The 18057-nt window shown below is 34.9% G+C and overlaps 1 protein-coding gene across 2 annotated transcripts in view; it reads right to left on the bottom strand.

Moving 5' to 3' along the window:
- Positions 1 to 327: 327 nt before the first annotated feature.
- The window catches only part of CDH19 (cadherin 19), a 111932-nt gene continuing 94202 nt past the window's right edge, over positions 328 to 18057 (bottom strand). For both annotated transcript variants that reach the window (XM_038129027.1, XM_038129028.1), the window contains exons 9-12: positions 14332 to 14453; positions 6002 to 6119; positions 3811 to 4062; positions 328 to 1512 (exon numbers count right to left, since the gene is read on the bottom strand). In XM_038129027.1, coding sequence (XP_037984955.1) covers positions 1019 to 1512; positions 3811 to 4062; positions 6002 to 6119; positions 14332 to 14453 — 986 coding nt within the window. In that variant the 3' untranslated portion in view covers positions 328 to 1018. The remainder of the gene's footprint in view (positions 1513 to 3810; positions 4063 to 6001; positions 6120 to 14331; positions 14454 to 18057) is intronic.

Below are 18057 nucleotides of genomic sequence, written 5' to 3'. Positions count from 1 at the left end.
ATCTTACTTGAGTCTTGCAGAATGATTCAGGATCATTTTCAAAGTGGATTAACATTTAAAGCATTTTATTATCTTATTATCTAATGTCATACATAAAGTTTTATAACCATCAGTTTAGCATTTTAAAGATTCTTAATATTGTTATAATAAAACTGACTACTGCAGCTAATTTTATATTCCATAATAAAAAAATAAATCTGTGCTGGTAAATCAGTCATCCTTTAAATTCTTAATAAATGGAAAAAAATACCTATATTTGGACAGCATTTTGTTCTAAGTGCAATAATATATAATGCGGTTGATTGCAGTATTTAAGTTAAATATTGATTTTTTTTCCTATCTTATTTGCTAAATTAAGTAGTGGTTTACACATTTTCCAATAGCTTCATTAAAAACTAAAATGACAGCAAATACTTGCTGATGTCGTAATATGCTTTAATTTTTCTGATAGGAAAAGAGATATGTTTTAGTTTTATCATCCTAAGAACAATAAATAAATGATCTTGTAAGCACTTCTGACAATGGTATTAGAATATCTAGGGTCTACTTTTTCACAGAATTATATTTATATAATGAAGCATTATACAAATATGCATGTTTAACTTTGGTTAATGTATGTATTCAACTGCAACAGCTTAAATCTGTCAGCTTTGGAAACTGTTTAAAGCTAATGGATGACAGAATGTTTACAACATCCATTTATGGCTTCTACTCCTCCTTTTATACTAGCAAGATCCAGATTTTCAGTATCCAGAAGAGGATCTAGATATCCAAAGCAGCAAGGTTGGCATTTAAGCACTTAGATTACCACAAGGTTTTCAAACCTCCATCCCTTCATGTGGTAACACCCCTGGTGTGCTTTATCCTTTCAAGAGGTTTCCACATCCAAAACTTTCCATATTAAATCCCTTGGACTCTTATTTCTCCTGTTTAATGTGGGATGACCTCCTTTTTAAAAATCCACAGTTGTGTTTGGTTGCTGAGACTTAGGAAAACAAAAGAATAATTCAAAAAGTGCCTAATCCCCCACAGTTCTATGGGAAGAATACATGCCTGCAAGTTGTTTAAAGTGAGGTCCCCAGTCTGCAAGGTAGTCATAGCTCTGATCCATGTCTGAGGTGCTTGAACCCAACGAGCTGAGGGATCCTGCCAAGGAGCCAGTCCCCTCAAAGGCGTAGGTCTGAAGGGAGTCATAAGGAGGAACACTAGGATCTGTATTGGCTTCTTCAAGCTTTTCTGAAATGAATTGCCTGAAGATTGCGCTGTCTGGGCCAACCTGCAGAGACTGTCTGTAGAGGCTCTGGATTTCGGAGGCCACCTTCTTCCGAGGTTTGTGCGTTCGCATGACAGTACGTGTCCTCAGGGCTGAAATATCAAAGGCTTCTGTGTCCTCCTCGCCCCCTCCTTCATCGTCATAACTGACAATGTTCTCTCTGAACTCTTCCATCTTCTCTGAAAAGGGAAGCTTCTTCTGCTGCTGCTGCCTTATTGTTACAATTGCCAAAAAGAACACTGACAAAATAAAAGAGACGGGACAAGAGAAAAATTAAGCAGAACTAGAGACTATGAATGTGCTTGGAAAGATTTGAAAAATCACTTCTTATCTTAGTATCAAGGCTGTTGAAAAGTGAAGCTATCTTAACAAATGTATAGAGTTGTAATTTTTATGTATTTTATGGTTTTGAGATGAGCAATGGATGTGTTGGAAAATGGCTACAAAGGGACTTATAAAAAAGGCGAATTAAATGGAGCAGTTCTTTTGGTAGATGCAAATTTGAAGCTGATGGAAACACAGGTTATGCTTTTTAAAAGTGCTTTTTTATCACATAATATCCATTTCACATTCAGAATTTAAATTCTTAATCTTTATCAGTCTCTCTGATAAAAGCTCCATCAAAATCAAATGAAAAATGAGACAATTTGCAAGATATCCTCCTCACCTGGTTGAATCATTCAATTCCACAGACTATGCTGAATGGTGTTCAACTATTTCTGTTGTGCTGATTTTAAAATTTGAAGACACACTAAATTCTGTTTTATTTTACTGTCAAGCCTATGAATCCAATGATCCTATTTCTTTCATATGTGAATTTTCTTACATTTTCTGTTAAAGCATTCTTTTTTAATCCCACATAATTTCATTCTAACAGAACAATCCCTTTGAATTTGTGTATGGCTTTCAAAGAGATTAATTCTTTCTGTTTTAACTATATCTTGCTGCAGTTCTACGTAACAAGTATTTTGTGGACTGTAGCATTTTTACTCAGAACATAAAAGGATACAACTATCAAGAACAATAGCATTTTACTTAGGAATATGAAGAACCTGAAGCAGTTCTGTTTTCTACCTATTTACAATAAACTATTCTATTTGCTTGGGAGATACCAACACAAGACTTGAAAGCATGGAAAACAAGAATTTCTACTATGTATTGACAAAACGGTTGGTTTTCCAAATGCTTTCCCTGGTGAACTCTTCTGATGGTATACTTCCTACTTGAAAATTAAGTTTTCAGATATAAATGGCAAACATTATATATAGAACATTTCATTATTAAATTTGAAATAATTTTAAAAATACAAGCAAAGAATTAAGGAATTTAAATTATGCGTGTTTGTAAAGAGTGTGGTAGATTGAGTTTTTTCTTCTTTTGGACTAATATATTTATCTATATGCCTGCTTTGACTTTGGTGATATGAATATGCCCAGTAGATGCCATGGGTTTATTCCACCTGGAGAAAGAAGCTTTCTGCAAGAACCCAAGAAATCATTGACTAATAATTCCCATGATGGCCTGGATAAAGCAGTGGTACAGTTTGCCTGATCCTTAGCTCCTGAAGTGAATAACACAAAGTGAACCTATTCACATACCCTGCAACCATCAAACAAAACTTGAAATGCACGCTGACCTGTAAGCTTAAACTGACCAAAAGACATAAGGCAGATATCTAAGCTCAGATTTAAATAAGACAACTCTGGAAGTGCAGGTGAGCGTAGAAAAAACAAATTCATTGCATATTGCCATGTCTTCGATTGGAAACCAGGGCCTGGATGTAGGGAATATAGTGCATCCATGGGGTTTTCTATGGAGTCAAGAAACAACTGGTGTCTAGAATGGCCAGCCTTGAGTTGTTGCTTTGGTTTTGAGTGCTGTTTGCCAGCTGTGCATGACCCTTTGCAGAGTTACTCGAAAAGCTCCTGTGCATTTGAACCACTCTCAATCCCAGTTTTCTCATCCACAAACTCCCAAATGTATTGGAAGTTAAGCTGGTGTCTCCTGAGAGGAAAAAGAAGATGTCTAACATTTGGCGAAAATGTTGTCTAGAGATGAAACCTTAATTGGCAAAGAACTGGCTGATGTCAGATTCTCTTTTTCTTTTATTATTCATAATTGATCTTAGTTCTACATTTGCCGTTCCTAAGGCAGAATGTGTAGGGTGCTACTTCTTTTAATATATTCCTACACTAGCAAATTTTCTTGTGTAATGCTGTCTTCCACTTTACTTGTGATCAATACAGACTTTAGGCTCTGAAATCTTTGCTATTGCAATGCCAGGAGAGTAAAGAGCACCATGACTCACCTACACCCAACTTTTAGGAAATTTTGTTGGAATTCAAATTTTACTGAAAACTGGGGAAAGGAAGGGAGAAACTATAGTAAATAGAACAAGAAAGAAATTAAACATTTGCTTTATTTCAATTTTTACCAGTGGCCCAGTACTTCCAGTCTTTGAGTCAAGGGTCCATCTTTGTTACTTAAGCAACCCCTCTGTAAAAGGAAGCAAAGTCATTTTTCTTACTTGTACTTACCTAGGAATATTAATATGCAAGCCAAAACAGCAACTAAAGCCTCTGTGCTGAGACCCAAGGAATACATGAAAGCTCCGTATCGGCAGTAGAAGGTGTTAACTTCAGTGTCACAGTCGCAGACAGTGACAGTGAGAGTATTTGTGCTCGTCAGCGATGGGGTTCCATTATCCTGAATTAAGATTGGCAAGTAAAAAAAAAACTGCTCTTGCCTGCTGAAGCCACTTTTTCCTGTGAAAATTCCAGCTGTGTTATCTAGAAGATAAATTATTATGATGATAAGTGTTTATGTATTTTGTAACCACAACAATAATATTTAGTGGAATCTGACCTATTTAAAAGCTACCATACTCTGCAAAGCTACATATTAGCAAAAGTTGAAAACATAAAAGCAGGCACAGACATTTGGTGCATATTTTGTCAATTGTGAATAAATTGTATTTACTTTTGATATATTTACTCCAGGGGCAATAATAAAATTTGACCAAGGAGCTCTGGTTTTAATGTTCAGAGCTAAAGAAATTTACATCTTTTTCAGTACCTGGCACCTGCTCAGACTAATTGATTGGTTCTTAAAATTGTACCATGCATCCAGCTGCTACCAAGCCATAAGTTCACAGATAAAATACAGACAGTATGTCAATCAAAAGGGTTAAAAAGTGTTTCTAACAGCACATAGTGAAAACAGGTGGCAAGAGAAAGAAGAAAAAGCAAGAAAAAGTCCACTAAAACAGTAATTTATTTATTTCCCTGTCGCAAAAACTGGAGCTAGCTGGACTTCTACTGCTTAAAGTAACAAAAATATTTAGATGCTTTCACTTTGCTTTGTATTTAAGTATGAGTGTTTAGAAATCTCTTTTGTAAAAAACACAGTAAAAAGCTTAAATTCAGATCCTGCTGCATATCAGTTAAAGTAACTTAGATTTCTGCAAAACAAAATAGTGCTGTCTACATACATGTGTATTGAAAAGAAGAAAAAAAAATCTAGAAATATTTCCATGTCAGAATTTTTTCTCATGACAGAGTGAAAGACTGGATGTGTGTATATGTAGAAGTAGGGAAAAAAATGGTTTCTACCATTGTTTGCATAATACACCTATACAAACTGCCTACTGAAGTTAGCTCCCTCACATACAAGTTGTTGTAGGTTTTTATCACAGTTCAGAAAGTAACTCTGAGATAAAATACTAGAGATCTACAGTCTCTTTTTCTCTTCCTTAGGATTATCACAATTCAACCAGCCATTTCTGTTGAATGTGGCAGAAAGGGGCAGGCTGAAATCTGGTTGCATCATATTTCAAGAAGTTTTGTTTTCCCCATTAGTAGCCATCAAATGGGTTGCTGGGTGTGAGGGCTTGCTTGGGTTTTGGGCAGAAAGAGGAAAGGTGGGAAAGGTTCGTGGCTTGTGCACAATTTGACCTTAATATAATGACTTATCTCTTCCTGGAAGGGAATGAGAGATGAAGATGGGTAGTGAAATTCTTATTCATACATTGACTAACTTTGAAGAAAATTGAGAAGTAGTTTGCCATTTAACGTATTTGCAGCTTCCCAAAACTTATTTCCATTGATTTGTTCCCTTAGCCAGAGCATTCAAATAATTAGCATGGTCAATAAGAACGATGTGTACTTTAGCTTAATCTGATGAAGCTTTACTTTGTAGTCTCAGCAGACTGACTCTAAATGGTCACCTCCTTGAAATTCCATCGATATCACATCTGTATTTTCATCTCAGTCTGGTTTTGCTTGATATTATGTATTATGAAATAACATTCCATTTCTAGTTATCTGTTTTTATAATGTTGGTCTTGCTGAATTAATGAAATAACAATCTTATATCAATCTTCTCTTTCTAATGGTCTTATTTCTCAGGCAAATAATTTTAGCAAGAAAGTTGGAATTGACCACTAAATTCAGCATTAAGAAAATAATTTTTAAGAAACACCAGTGTATTTTTCATCTCAGCTGTTTTTTCTTTCCCTTAAATAAAACTGCCTTTTGCTGTTTATATTATTGACTTGAAAAGGAAAATGCATTCTTTGATACCATTAAATTATTGTTTTGAAGTGGGCCTCAGAACATACTTAATTTTTGTAACAAAAATTTGTTTTTAAATGGAAAATTTTAGGAAATTAAGAACATGTTGGAAGCATGCATCTTCCATCAGACAGGTCTTAAAAAGCTGTGTGATTACCTTGATTGTCTTTGACAATAAAATGTGAGCTATTTGCATCCTCCTGAGCCAATGAGAAATAAAAATGGTGAGCTTCTTCTGAGTCATCTTGATCCACTGCACTGATGCTTTGAATCAGCTGGAAAAATAAGAGAACAGAGTTGTTTAAAAGTGAAAGAATTTCCTTGTCCTTTATAGCAATAAAAAGGATATAACAGATACGTTAAAATTAAACTATTGATGTTGAAGATGTGATCCGTGAATCTGCATTGAAGGCATAATTTGTAAATATTCACCAAATACCCAAATAGGCTTATTGAGACTTATATTCTGCAAGTACTCTGCTTTAAGTTTTCATCCATTTGAGACAGGCAGGCATTAAAATCTTGAGAAAACGAAAAATGCTTTCCAGATCAGAGGACCAGGAGCAAATGAAGTCTCCATAAATAATAATAATTTTAAAAAATAGAGTGTTTTGTTCTTTTTTTTTTTCTTTTTTAATTCAAGGTGAACAGTACATCATTCTGCATTTGAAGAAATCTTTGTATGCAAAGCCCATTTCTTTTGAGTCCACAAACACATTGACATCATTCAACTGGTAGATGGTGGCTCCAGTAAGTTACATATGCTGACAAGTTCACATGCTGAATTGTTGATTATGGATATTATAACAGATTGATTATGGAAATTTTTGGCTGCTTTTTCTCAAGAAAACAAAATAGCCTTCATTTAGAAATATGTCAAACCAGACAGTCATTGCAAGATAAAATAAAAAATAACAGCATTCAAAAGAATGCTTTTCATCTCTGTAAATAAACAACCACATAATTAACATAATTAGCAGTATTTCTGCTTTAAAAGTCTATATTTCTTATATTTATCAGTAAATATTTAATTATCAGCATATATTAGTTAACATCCTTGCTGATCAGGAGGAAAGCAAACTGCTGGAAGTCCACCAATTTTCAGAAAAGAGAGGGTCAAATTTGAGCTTTTATTTTATCTCTATTCAGCTCTATTTCATCAGTTATCTCATGCTTTGTATATATTTGTACACAAGAACTTGAACCCTCAACTTTCCTCAAACCACACATCACCTGAATGATACAAGCAGGACTTTAAGTCAGTGGAGGTGACTACTGCTGCTTTCCATCTGTGCCTTTGGCAAATCTTTTCTGGTTAGATCCTTTTTCAAAGACCTAGAACTTCATCACACACTTTTTTTTTTTCAAGCAAGCCAAGTTTGATGAAATCATCACAGCAGAGTGCAAAATGTGGCTTACACACCAAAAGCTTTGTATTCTTAACCCTCTTCACATGTGAAATTAATTTTAAATCTATATTTTTACTCTATGGAAACATGAGGACCCTTGAGATTTTCAAGGTTTTTTGTGTTTTTGTTTTTGTTTTTTTACATTGCCATTAATGAGGAATAACTTTTCAGTGATGTCATGGAGTACAAAGGAGAGAGATTCTCAAGGGTTTGTTTTTTTTTCTTCAGAACTAACAAAATAGCTGAGGTGATACAAATACAGGTAGAAAAAATGCAGGTCAATAAATCAGTGAGAATAAACTGACAGCTAACATTTCCTTGACTACCACAGGTGTCACTTTTATAAGGAAATGCAGTTCCCAGAATATGCTCAATATGAAAAGAAATAGAATACAAATTTTTATATCCAGTCTAAATTGCAAAGAAGGACATATTTTATAATATTCTGCCACCTACCTAAAAAAAACTAAAAGAGACCATACTGGCTTTTCTGGAAAATTTGCTGGTTACGTGTGAGGTGAGGATAAATCTTGCCATGAGTGTACACCTGTCCTTAAAATTCAGAGTCTATTATTATATACTAAATGTTTAGAATAATATAAGGATCTACAAAGACATCTTGTCCACATTTAGTTTGTTTTGTTTTGTTTTGTTTTTTTGTTCAGTTACTTAGTAGAGAAAAATTACCTACCTGAATTCTAAAAAAAAAATAGTGATTTTCATTCAACCAGGTGTTACCAATGTCTTTTGAAAACATATTTTTAGGAGTATATAATGTGTGAAAATCATGAAATTACAGCAGTTGTGAATTAGATACTGTTTTGCTATTTCATTACTGACTTCCATATTTTACATACAGAATGTATTTGGCTCTGTACATTTTATCTATATCTCCTTCAATCAATAAAATTCTAAGGAGAATGTGACTAACTGGAAAAAAACCCAAACCACCTTCCCTTGCTTTGATCTGTGTGTGCTGTCCCATTCTGCACAAACCTAAGATTCCTATGGTTGTTTTAGATGTGTGTGTATATATATATATATATGTCTTCAAGGATTCACCTTAGCAGCAGGGGAAAATTTGGAACATAAGGACAGGACAAATCCTTATTGTTTACTTCTTGCTGTAGCACTTCTACGAAGATTCAACAAAGTCCACATTAGTCTACAAAATATGCAGAGAGCAATAAGTACCTCTGATTTTACTGACTCAGAAGGAAAAATCACCCAGAGTGAAGGAAATCCCTTATTATTTTTTTTTTCCGATTTCATAGGTTTTTATACATCTAACCTAGGAGATTCTAGCCTTTTACCAGGGGATCTGGCATCAAATTCTCATAAAAAACTGCAATTACTGCTTGTGTGTTGAGGCTTACACACCTCCTACATTTTAGTGTATAAACAAAAACAATATAGTGGATTATTTGTTGCTTTTGCAAGGTTCTGTTGGTGGTTGTGTTGATGTGGCTGAAATTTAATTGCTTTAAAAATTCCTATTTCAAGTCTCATTAATATAGAAGCTTTAAAGATCCAGCAGTTCATTTAAAAATGGATATTTCTTTGAAACAGAGATTAATTCACTTGATTCTTTTTGAAAACCTGATTCAAATTTATCATGGCTTTTGAGGACCTAAAGAATGTACTGAAATATCTCAGTGCACTAGCAGAGAAGAAAGCTTTCATAAGATAAGCCACCAGAAGCATAGATGGGAAACAGGAAGGTGCTCATTTCTGGCCTAAATGGAGGTGAAGGTTTGGAATCTGAACACTGGACAAAGTTCTCCTGAGAAGACTGGTTTTAAGTGTAGATGGTGGTAACAGGAGGATACCAGGCATGGTAAATCAGTTGTGAGTGATCTATCTGAACAAAAATTCCCACCCTGGCAAACTGAAAGAGGAAGAAATTCCTTATACACATGCTAGCCCAGGTTGTCGGAATGGCATTTGTAAATAAATTATTTATTTTATTTGATTGTATTTATTCATCTTGTAAATAAAAAACTGTGGATTATGGAATAGTTGACTGTCAGGTAATCTTCATAAAACTTAATTAGAAATTTATTTCCTTAACTCCAAATGGTCGTACTGAATTGGAATTATGGAGAGGTCCAAAAGGAAAGGTCAGAGCTTCTTGGTTGCAGTCCTTCCTGTTTCTATTGGCTTTCAACCAAGTTAAACTTAAGGCATAAATTGTCCTTCTGAACAACAAGAGTAGTTGTTAATTTTGATGCTAGAGAACTCTGAGTGTAGAATTTTGAGTTCTTTATGTGTTACCAATCCCATTAAAGAAATGGAGGGAAGTAGAAACATTTTCCACCTCTCTTTCCACTTCAGTTTCTTCATTTTGTTTTCCATAAAACATCCTTCAATAGGAGTTTTGTTGTGGATTATAAGATGAAGGAGACCTAATCACCCATTTTTTGGGGAGTACAGAACTGATTTTGTCCAAATTGGCAGAAGTCTTATAAGCAGTAAGATATTTCTCAGTCTCATAATATTTACTGATCTTCAGAGTTTAGAGCAGGTAAAAGATCAAAGTGTTGATTACTAGTCAGCCCTACATGTTCCAGGTAGACCTTTTACCTCAAGACACAGGTTCTCCTGTTGACTGCTTCTGTTTCGAAAAGCAAATTGGCACAGTATTCAACTGATTTATCTGGGTCTACTGTAAATGTTTCTGCTCAACTATAAATAAAAATGTGTACTTATCTGCAAAGAATTAACAATTACAGAGCTCATGCCATGACACTGAGGTACTTTTTTATGTTTGCCCACATATGCTAATAAACTTCTCCCACCTGTGCCAGTCTGCTAGGAGAAAATGTTGTGGAATCATGGTCCACATAAAACAGAAAAAGGAATTTTCCATGGGTCACTGTGCCCACTGTTTCAAAACATCACATGTTACACTCAGTGCATCTGAAGATATAGCTCAGTGTAGGAGTCTGTTATATTATACATTGCTTTCACAGCTTCATCATATTTTTACACTCTAAAGGATGCATTCATTGTTGAGAGTTTTTTTTTTATTTTCTTATCATTACTGCTCAGATGTTTTGTTAATGTTGAAGAAAACATGCAATATAAAATAATAAACAGTGTCATACCTCTCACTTTCTTTTATCTGCTAGGAAAAATAGTTTTGCATCATGATTTGCTAGGAAGGATCTGTTTTAGCAAACTACACATTTTTAACATTAATCATATGCTCATAGAATTTGTTCAAAGATTTCCTCTCTTTTCTTCTGTCAACATTTCATTATGTAGAGAAGTAATAGCAAATGAGTACTTTTCACTTACACTGTAACTGATTATTATTTTATTATGTGCCAAGTACTGAGTAAATAAATTTGGTTTTTTTTCTTATCTCTGACTCAAAGTTCCTGCACACTCAATCACTTCTTTAGATCTAGTAAAAACTGCTAAGCAAGCTGTAATATCAAAATCACTTCATATGTGATCCCCAAAAGAAAGGAACTCAAAATTACCAGACTAAATATGCATTAGAGATGACAGATTAATTCAGAATATAGGTAGTTCAGTATAGTTTATCTTCAGCTGAAATCAGCTTCCTCTCTGATAGGAAGAAAGATCAATATTCACAAAAGGGCTGAAATTACCATGCATAGGTACATTATGGATGGTCAGCTTGCTTACATGTAATATAAGGATTTTGACACAGTCTACATCAAGCTTTCAAGCTGCATCTTCCCACTGAGTTAATTTGTTAATATCTTAGAAATTAGGCTTTTTTGAGATTCATTTTTAATGAGATATCTCTAGTGCTACCTTTGGGGTGGATTTGGTCATCTTGGTGTTTTGACTATTTGCATAAGAATATTTCCTTGGAAGTTCAAAGGTTTATACTTACTGCACACACCCATAAATAGTAAATATAAAAAATTAATAGAACATTGTGGTCATCATTTACTGTGTTTACAGGCAGTTATAAAGTCAAAAAAGTCTAATCAAAAGGAAATCACAGGTTTGTATGCCTTATTAATATTGTTCTATTTTATCTGGCGATAACTATAGCTGTAGTGGGACAGAAGACTATTTAACAGTGCAACTTTCATGTTTGATTCATTTAGAAAGCAATTTCTAGAATGGTGGTGGTGCAGTGAAAGTGCTTTTCAATGTTTTAAAGAAAATTTGAGTTGTGGTGTAGTATACAGCTGACTTCTGTATTATAGGACAGTACTAAACGATAACATTAAATGGATAGTGAAAATTCCATTCAAAATGTCTAATAAACATGATGCATGCATTCAGTATGATGCCAAAAACACCTATCTATCTTCTTTATATCCATTTTTATTGTCAAATTTGGATTATAGTCCCACAGACAGAAATCTAATCCTTTTGTTTGAATGACTTTTAGAGGCTAAGCTAAACATAGCTGTAACTCGCACAAAAACACCATACAGGGGCTTGAAGGTCAGCACTTAGTCAATAAAAGCAGACCAAGAATTTTCATAGCCTCTCAGACAATCCAAAACTTCAAAGCAAGCTCTCTTGTCTAGACTGAAGTTATTATTAACTGTGTCTGAGTCTGGATAATTAGGGCAACAATTAGTTTTACTCAGAATGTGTTTTATATTCTATATCACAAATCAGCATACTCTTAGGCTATGTAAAAATAACTTAATTGTAACCTCACTCTAAATTATTTTTATAGTAAACCAGGCTGACACCAAGATAAAGTCTAGATTGAATAAGACAATTCATTTTTACTGGTATCTTTCCCTCCACAGTGCCTTTCCTTCCTTTTCCCCTAAACACTGTAAACTCATGCAAGTATATTTTGGAATGTCCCATAAAATGAGATACAACTCAGCTCAGATCAGGGTAAGAAGTAAATTGCAGAAGTGCAGAACATCTCTGAAAATATCTCCCAACACAGTGATTCCAGCTAAAAGAATAGACAGGTGTGATAATGCAGCTATACAATCTTTAATCTCAACCTAACATGGAAGCAGATTCCACAGCTGCTTGAAATTGATTGCAGAAATATGGTTAAGATAAAAAGGTATGTAATATGTTGAATAAGTCCTTTAATTACTTAAACTAATTCTTCTGAAATGTTAATGTTCTTATTCATTGGACAACTAGGCCTCCTATAAAATCACATTTGAATCTTTTGGTTTCTTGCTGAGAAAAAAAATAATTCTGTGAGTAAAAATTAAAAAAAAAGTTAATACCAAAGAAGATACATCAGCTAACAATTCTGTTTTATTCTTAAACACTGAATAAAATATCAAAATCTGACTGTGATAATTATGCACTTCAGTAGCATTTTCCTGTTGTCCTTCCTAAGATAATTTGTTAATGAGAAAATTATTTAACATTACTGTCGCAGTCTCAACAGGCTGAACTAAAGATGCCTGTGATTCTCAAAAACCTATAACAATGAAAATAATGAAAAAAAAAGTAACATTATGCTTTTCTGTAAGGTGAGAAAAATATCACATTCATCCCTCATTAATATATTGCACTGTCAAAGAACAATTATTCAGTGTACTATACTTAAAGAATTTATTATTATTGTTAACACTGCTGTTCGTTGCAGAACAGTTTTATCCAGTGATTCTCAAAATACTTAATGTATATATATGTAATTGATATTGAAAAGTAGCTATTGAAAGGTTAACATACAGATATTATTTATTGGTAGGCAACTATGGAACACTAAAAACCTTGAGAAATAAATCACCTCGGTTTTTCATCTTGTAGGCAAGTCTAAAACATGGATAACAAATATCCATGTCATAGGCATCCATATTTAATTCATGGTGTCTTGAAGCCAAGGAGCATAAAGTGCAGTTAATTTAATGCCTGCACTTTTATCTCTCAATGAGACACCCAAAGACCAATAGAAATGGCTTACTTCAAATACCTCCTAAACAGAAGTAGCCTTTGCAGACAGGAAGTTTTCCAAATGCAGAACAAAGTAGTTGCTGATAGAGAAACATATGAATGTATGTAAAAGTCCATAAAGAGATCACCTGAGCAACAGGAAAAGATTTATTTAACTGGAGAGTAATTGAGGTGACAAATGGCATAAAAAGAGACACTCTTTGACTCAGAAACCAACATAATAAAACATTTAAACAGAACCATCTCATTTATCCCAACGGTCTTTTTTTTTATGTGCAAATAATGTTTCAGAGTGGTGGAAAAACATATAGATTTTCCTCTTTTATGGCTTTTTTTTGTTTTGTTGCGTATTTATGGATGTTGTTGTTTATTTCCTATATTTTCCTTTGAAAAAGATCCGAACCAACCAACAAAAAAAAAAAAAAAAAAACCAAAAAACAACCAAACACCAAAAACCCCCCAAACCAATTTTTTCAATGTCCTAGAGGTTTTTTTTGTTTTTTATGGGTTTTTTGGTTTTTCTTTTTTTGTTGTTTTTTTGTTAGGTTTTTTTTTTTTTTTTTTTTTTTTTTTTTTTACAGGAGGAAAATGGAAAAACAGCAGTGTAACTGGGAATTGGGGCAGCTGACTGATGATACCCCATTCATGTGTATATCAAGTAGGAAATGGAAAATAAATTCCTAGGAAGGATGCTAAATATAACAATAGATTATGCTGCCAGCTAGGGAAGGTGTTGTGAGGGCAGCATCTTAAACATTTTCAGACCTGCACTGAACTAGTCAGGCTTTGAATTCAGTTCACAGTAAAATATTCCTATGTGAAGGACACAAAGGATCTGGTTTGAAATTGGTCTATGTGGTTCTTATGTTGTTGCTGAGGTAACCAGCCACAGGTTTTTCATCTGTGACCTTAGCATGAAACAAATTTGTGTCTTATATTTTTTCAGAAGTTTCTGCCTGTACTTTATTACTTTTTTTTTTTTTAATACAAACAAGACATACAGGTTTTGTTTTAAAGGGGAAAAAATATGCATCATGAATGGAAATTTAAATTTCATATAATGCATATATCAACAGAATTAACTTTGGAAATAGAAAAAAATGCAGTCTGTACTCACAGAACTGAAAGAATCAATGCTAAACATCTCAGACCAAATCTTCATTGTAGTGAGAAAAATGATGACTAACTACTTCATGCTCACCTGTCCAGAAGCTGCATTTTCACAAACAAATGTTTCATAATTTTTAGGGAATTCTGGTGCGTTATCATTAACATCAAGAACTTGGACATACACATTTGCTTCTGAAATTTTTTCAGGATTTCCTAATGGTTGAAAAAAGACAGAAATAAAAATGTTATAAATAATCTTTTACATATTTTAAAGTAATATAAAGATTAGAAAATTTTACCTATATTCTGTAGGGAAGAAAATAACCACAAACACTTATGGACGTATTTTTTATACCATTATAAATAATACAGTACCATTCTAATAGTATGCCTTGAAATATGATATTTCATGTAAAATTTTGGGTTTTTTCATACTTCTCTTTAACCAGTCAGAAACTGATTTAAATGTAAAAAATGAAACCTGATCAGGAAAAATTAAATACTGTTTTGTTGATGAAAAAAAATTTACTATACAAGCCATATCTAAGGTTATGTGGTAGGAAAGTGTTGACTCTTCTAGGGGTATCTGGTCAAGGACCTTTTCCAGTGAAACAGGAGTTAATAAGACGAAGAGGAAGCCATGAACAACATACTGGATCAAAAACCTGAGGGACAAGGGATGAAGAGAGGGGATGACAAGGACCTAATGTGGTCAGATATTCTAATTGATGTGGGCACCTGAAGTGTGAGAATGTTTTTTCCATCAGATCAGTAGCCTTGACAATTGATAAACCAATGGAGAAAAAGGGGAAAATAGACACAAAACCAAGAGACAGACCTAACAAAATAAACACAGAGACTACGACAAGGAACAAATCTAATGATAATTGATGGGTTATCCAGAAAACAAAGGATAACAATTCCAGCTAGATCAACATAGACATTGTAACTGGCAAGACTTTAGAGGTACCACAGATCTGGGGAAATGGGGATTGGAGATGTATGAACCCATGGGAAACATGCAGAGAGGAACAGAGAGAACCCTTTTCAGCTAGGAAAAGGTATAGAAGGGGCTGGTTGTGTAAAACAGGGCCAGGTTGTGCATTTATCTGGCTGAGCCTTGCACGTGATCACCAGTCTGTTCTATCAACTTGCATATGAATAAATGTTTTCTTAGCCATGTTTCTGCATAATCTCACTCTTTCTCACTGCATATGTATGTGTGCTGCAAAGACTAAATGGCAGCTATGGGTGAGACCTGCATATGTGTGAATGAAAATTGGTTCCAGATACTGGAGTGGGATAGGGGTCTGTGATGCCAGTTACTGACTCAGGAGCACAGGGGACAATTGTCTGTGTTCTCCTCAGACTTGACATGCACAGGATTTGTGTATGTTTTTACTGACAAACTTTAAACTGGACTCAACAATGGTTAGGGATCCTTGGGTCCAGGAGAAGTACTTGGGAGGTGCACACTTAAGGAGGACTTGCAAACGTGGGGTGCATGAGGGATTATTATGTGAGTTCTGTGGGTTTTAACAAGCATCAAGTGTGCACTGGCTGGTGAGTTGGGGGCCTGTGAATTATTTAAGAGTACTTGGGATACAGGAAGGAGTGTTGGGCAAACAGAATTAGATACTGAGGGGATCCATGAGTGCGTGTGTGCTTGTGAACCTGGACAGTGCTGTGCATGTGTGTAAATGTCTGCATTAGTGATCTTCTGCCCTCCCAGAGGAAGAGGGGAGTGGACTGCCTGGGCTTGTAGAGAGGGGGAGTCCTGTATGTAGGTGCTGCTGAAGGCAAAGCCTTGTCTGTGTCAATCCTCATGACTGACTGCTACTGGCTGAGCCTGCAAACAGGTCAGCAGCATTCCCAGCCTGGGCCTGCTGGTCAACAGCAGCTAAACATAAGCCAACTTGTGCCCAGCTGGACAAGGATTTTCTGACAGAGCTGGGCTTTTTTAGCCTGGAGAACAGGAGGCTCAGGGGAGGTCTTATGACTCTGCAACTGCCCAAAAGGAGGTTACAGGGAGCTGGAGGGTTGGTCTGTTTTCCCAAGTAGGAAGTTATGAGTGGCCTCAAGATGCACCAGTGGAAGTTTAGATTGGATATTAGGAAAATGTTCTTCTTGGAAAAGGTTGTCTAGCATTGGAATAGGATGCCCTGGGAAGTGGTTGAGTCACCATCCTTGAAGGTGTATGTAGTGCCAGACACAGATCAGGCAGCAAGCACGTGGTTTAGTGGCGGACTCAGCAGTGCTAGGTTCATGATTGGATTCAATTACCTTATTGGTTCCTGCCAAACCAAACTACTCCCTAATTCTATGATTCTATATTGGATACCTCTTGGAAGTCCTTTACCTATCAGCACGTTGAATCCTGACTTACACAGCATAGCTTTAAGAAATATCTGCTTCTCCACAATGTAATTTATTATTCTTGTAGGCAAAAAGTTCCTCTGCAATAGCAATGCTCACATTAACATGGATGTGTTGTTGGGTAATGAAGATGCTTTTCCAGTGATTAAAGTAATCTTAAAATATTCCAGGAATACTGAACATTTGTCAACCTAAATGTCAATCTATCACTCACCTATATCTAAACCAGGAGTGCACAGATAATTATAGTTAAAATTTGTCTCATGTTCAGTGCTAGTGTCACTGCATTTGACCTGTTCAGAAATTCTTAAGGCATTGATTCAAATTAGTCAAACGGACCTTTAAGAAAAAAGCTAAATGTACTCCTCTCTGCCTCTTTTCAAACTATATCAATTTGGTTGGTTCTTACATTACTTTTGTTAATGTAATACAGTAGGTGCTAGGAGCAAGCATTTGTTTTCTTGGATCTTATGGAATCTATGCTGATAGCTTTGAGTCTTTTGCTGAAGAAAATGGCAGCAAAAGCAAGTACCACAGAGATAAATGCATAGATACTCAGCAGTTTCACATTTCTATTCCTCCTGTGAAATCATTACAACTGTGCTAATTTACCAAACCTTGTGATCTGTCAGACTCATTTCAAAAATATTTCTTTGTGGGATGACTTTTCTCCTGTTGAATCAAACATCCATAATAATACAATAGGCAATGAAATAGTGTTCAGCTTCTCTTAGATAAATATAAAAAGTAGCATACATTCCTTTTAGAAATAATATCAAGAGTGTAGGAGTTACTTTAATTCTTTTACTGAAGTCAGAATTGAATGTATAGGGCAGAGATTTGATTACATTGTCTTTCAAAGGAGAGCTTTGTAATCTTTAATAGAAAGCAGGCAATACCTTTGGTGGCTTCAGTTGTATAAAAAGTGCCACAGGAAGGACCCAGCTAGTTTTGCCTTACCTTGCTTGTTTGTAACATTCATGGGTACTATATTGGCTTTAAAGCCTAGCCTTTTCTTGCACAAAACATTTAGATAGCACGTTGTTGGAATCACGTCTGTATTCTTTCCAGAAAATGTTTCAGCTTGATTTGGGTTGGGTTTTTTTCTTTGGGGGTGGGGGCAGCAGGTGGCGTGTGGGAAGGAGGAATTTTGTCATAGCCTTGCTTCTAATTCTTTAATATATTTGGGTTGTAGTGTCATAGCTGCCTTGATGGGATTTTTTTTTCCTTAGTATAGAGTTAAATGACAAGGAAGAGCATTTCTCTCATTTCTGTATCTATGGAAGATTTCGACAATATGAAAATTTTTAATTTTTGTGAAATCACAGCTGTTTTGTTTTGGAAGGGAGCAACATATTACAAAGCCACTCTTGAAATAAGTGCCTGGGGAGTATTTAATGACAGTTTTGGTGAAGCAGAGTTACTGCAATTGTTGCATTTT

Source organism: Motacilla alba, chromosome 2 (assembly GCF_015832195.1).
Source record: "Motacilla alba alba isolate MOTALB_02 chromosome 2, Motacilla_alba_V1.0_pri, whole genome shotgun sequence".
NCBI classification, from domain to species: domain Eukaryota; kingdom Metazoa; phylum Chordata; class Aves; order Passeriformes; family Motacillidae; genus Motacilla; species Motacilla alba.
This window is presented reverse-complemented; position numbering and strand designations above follow the sequence as displayed.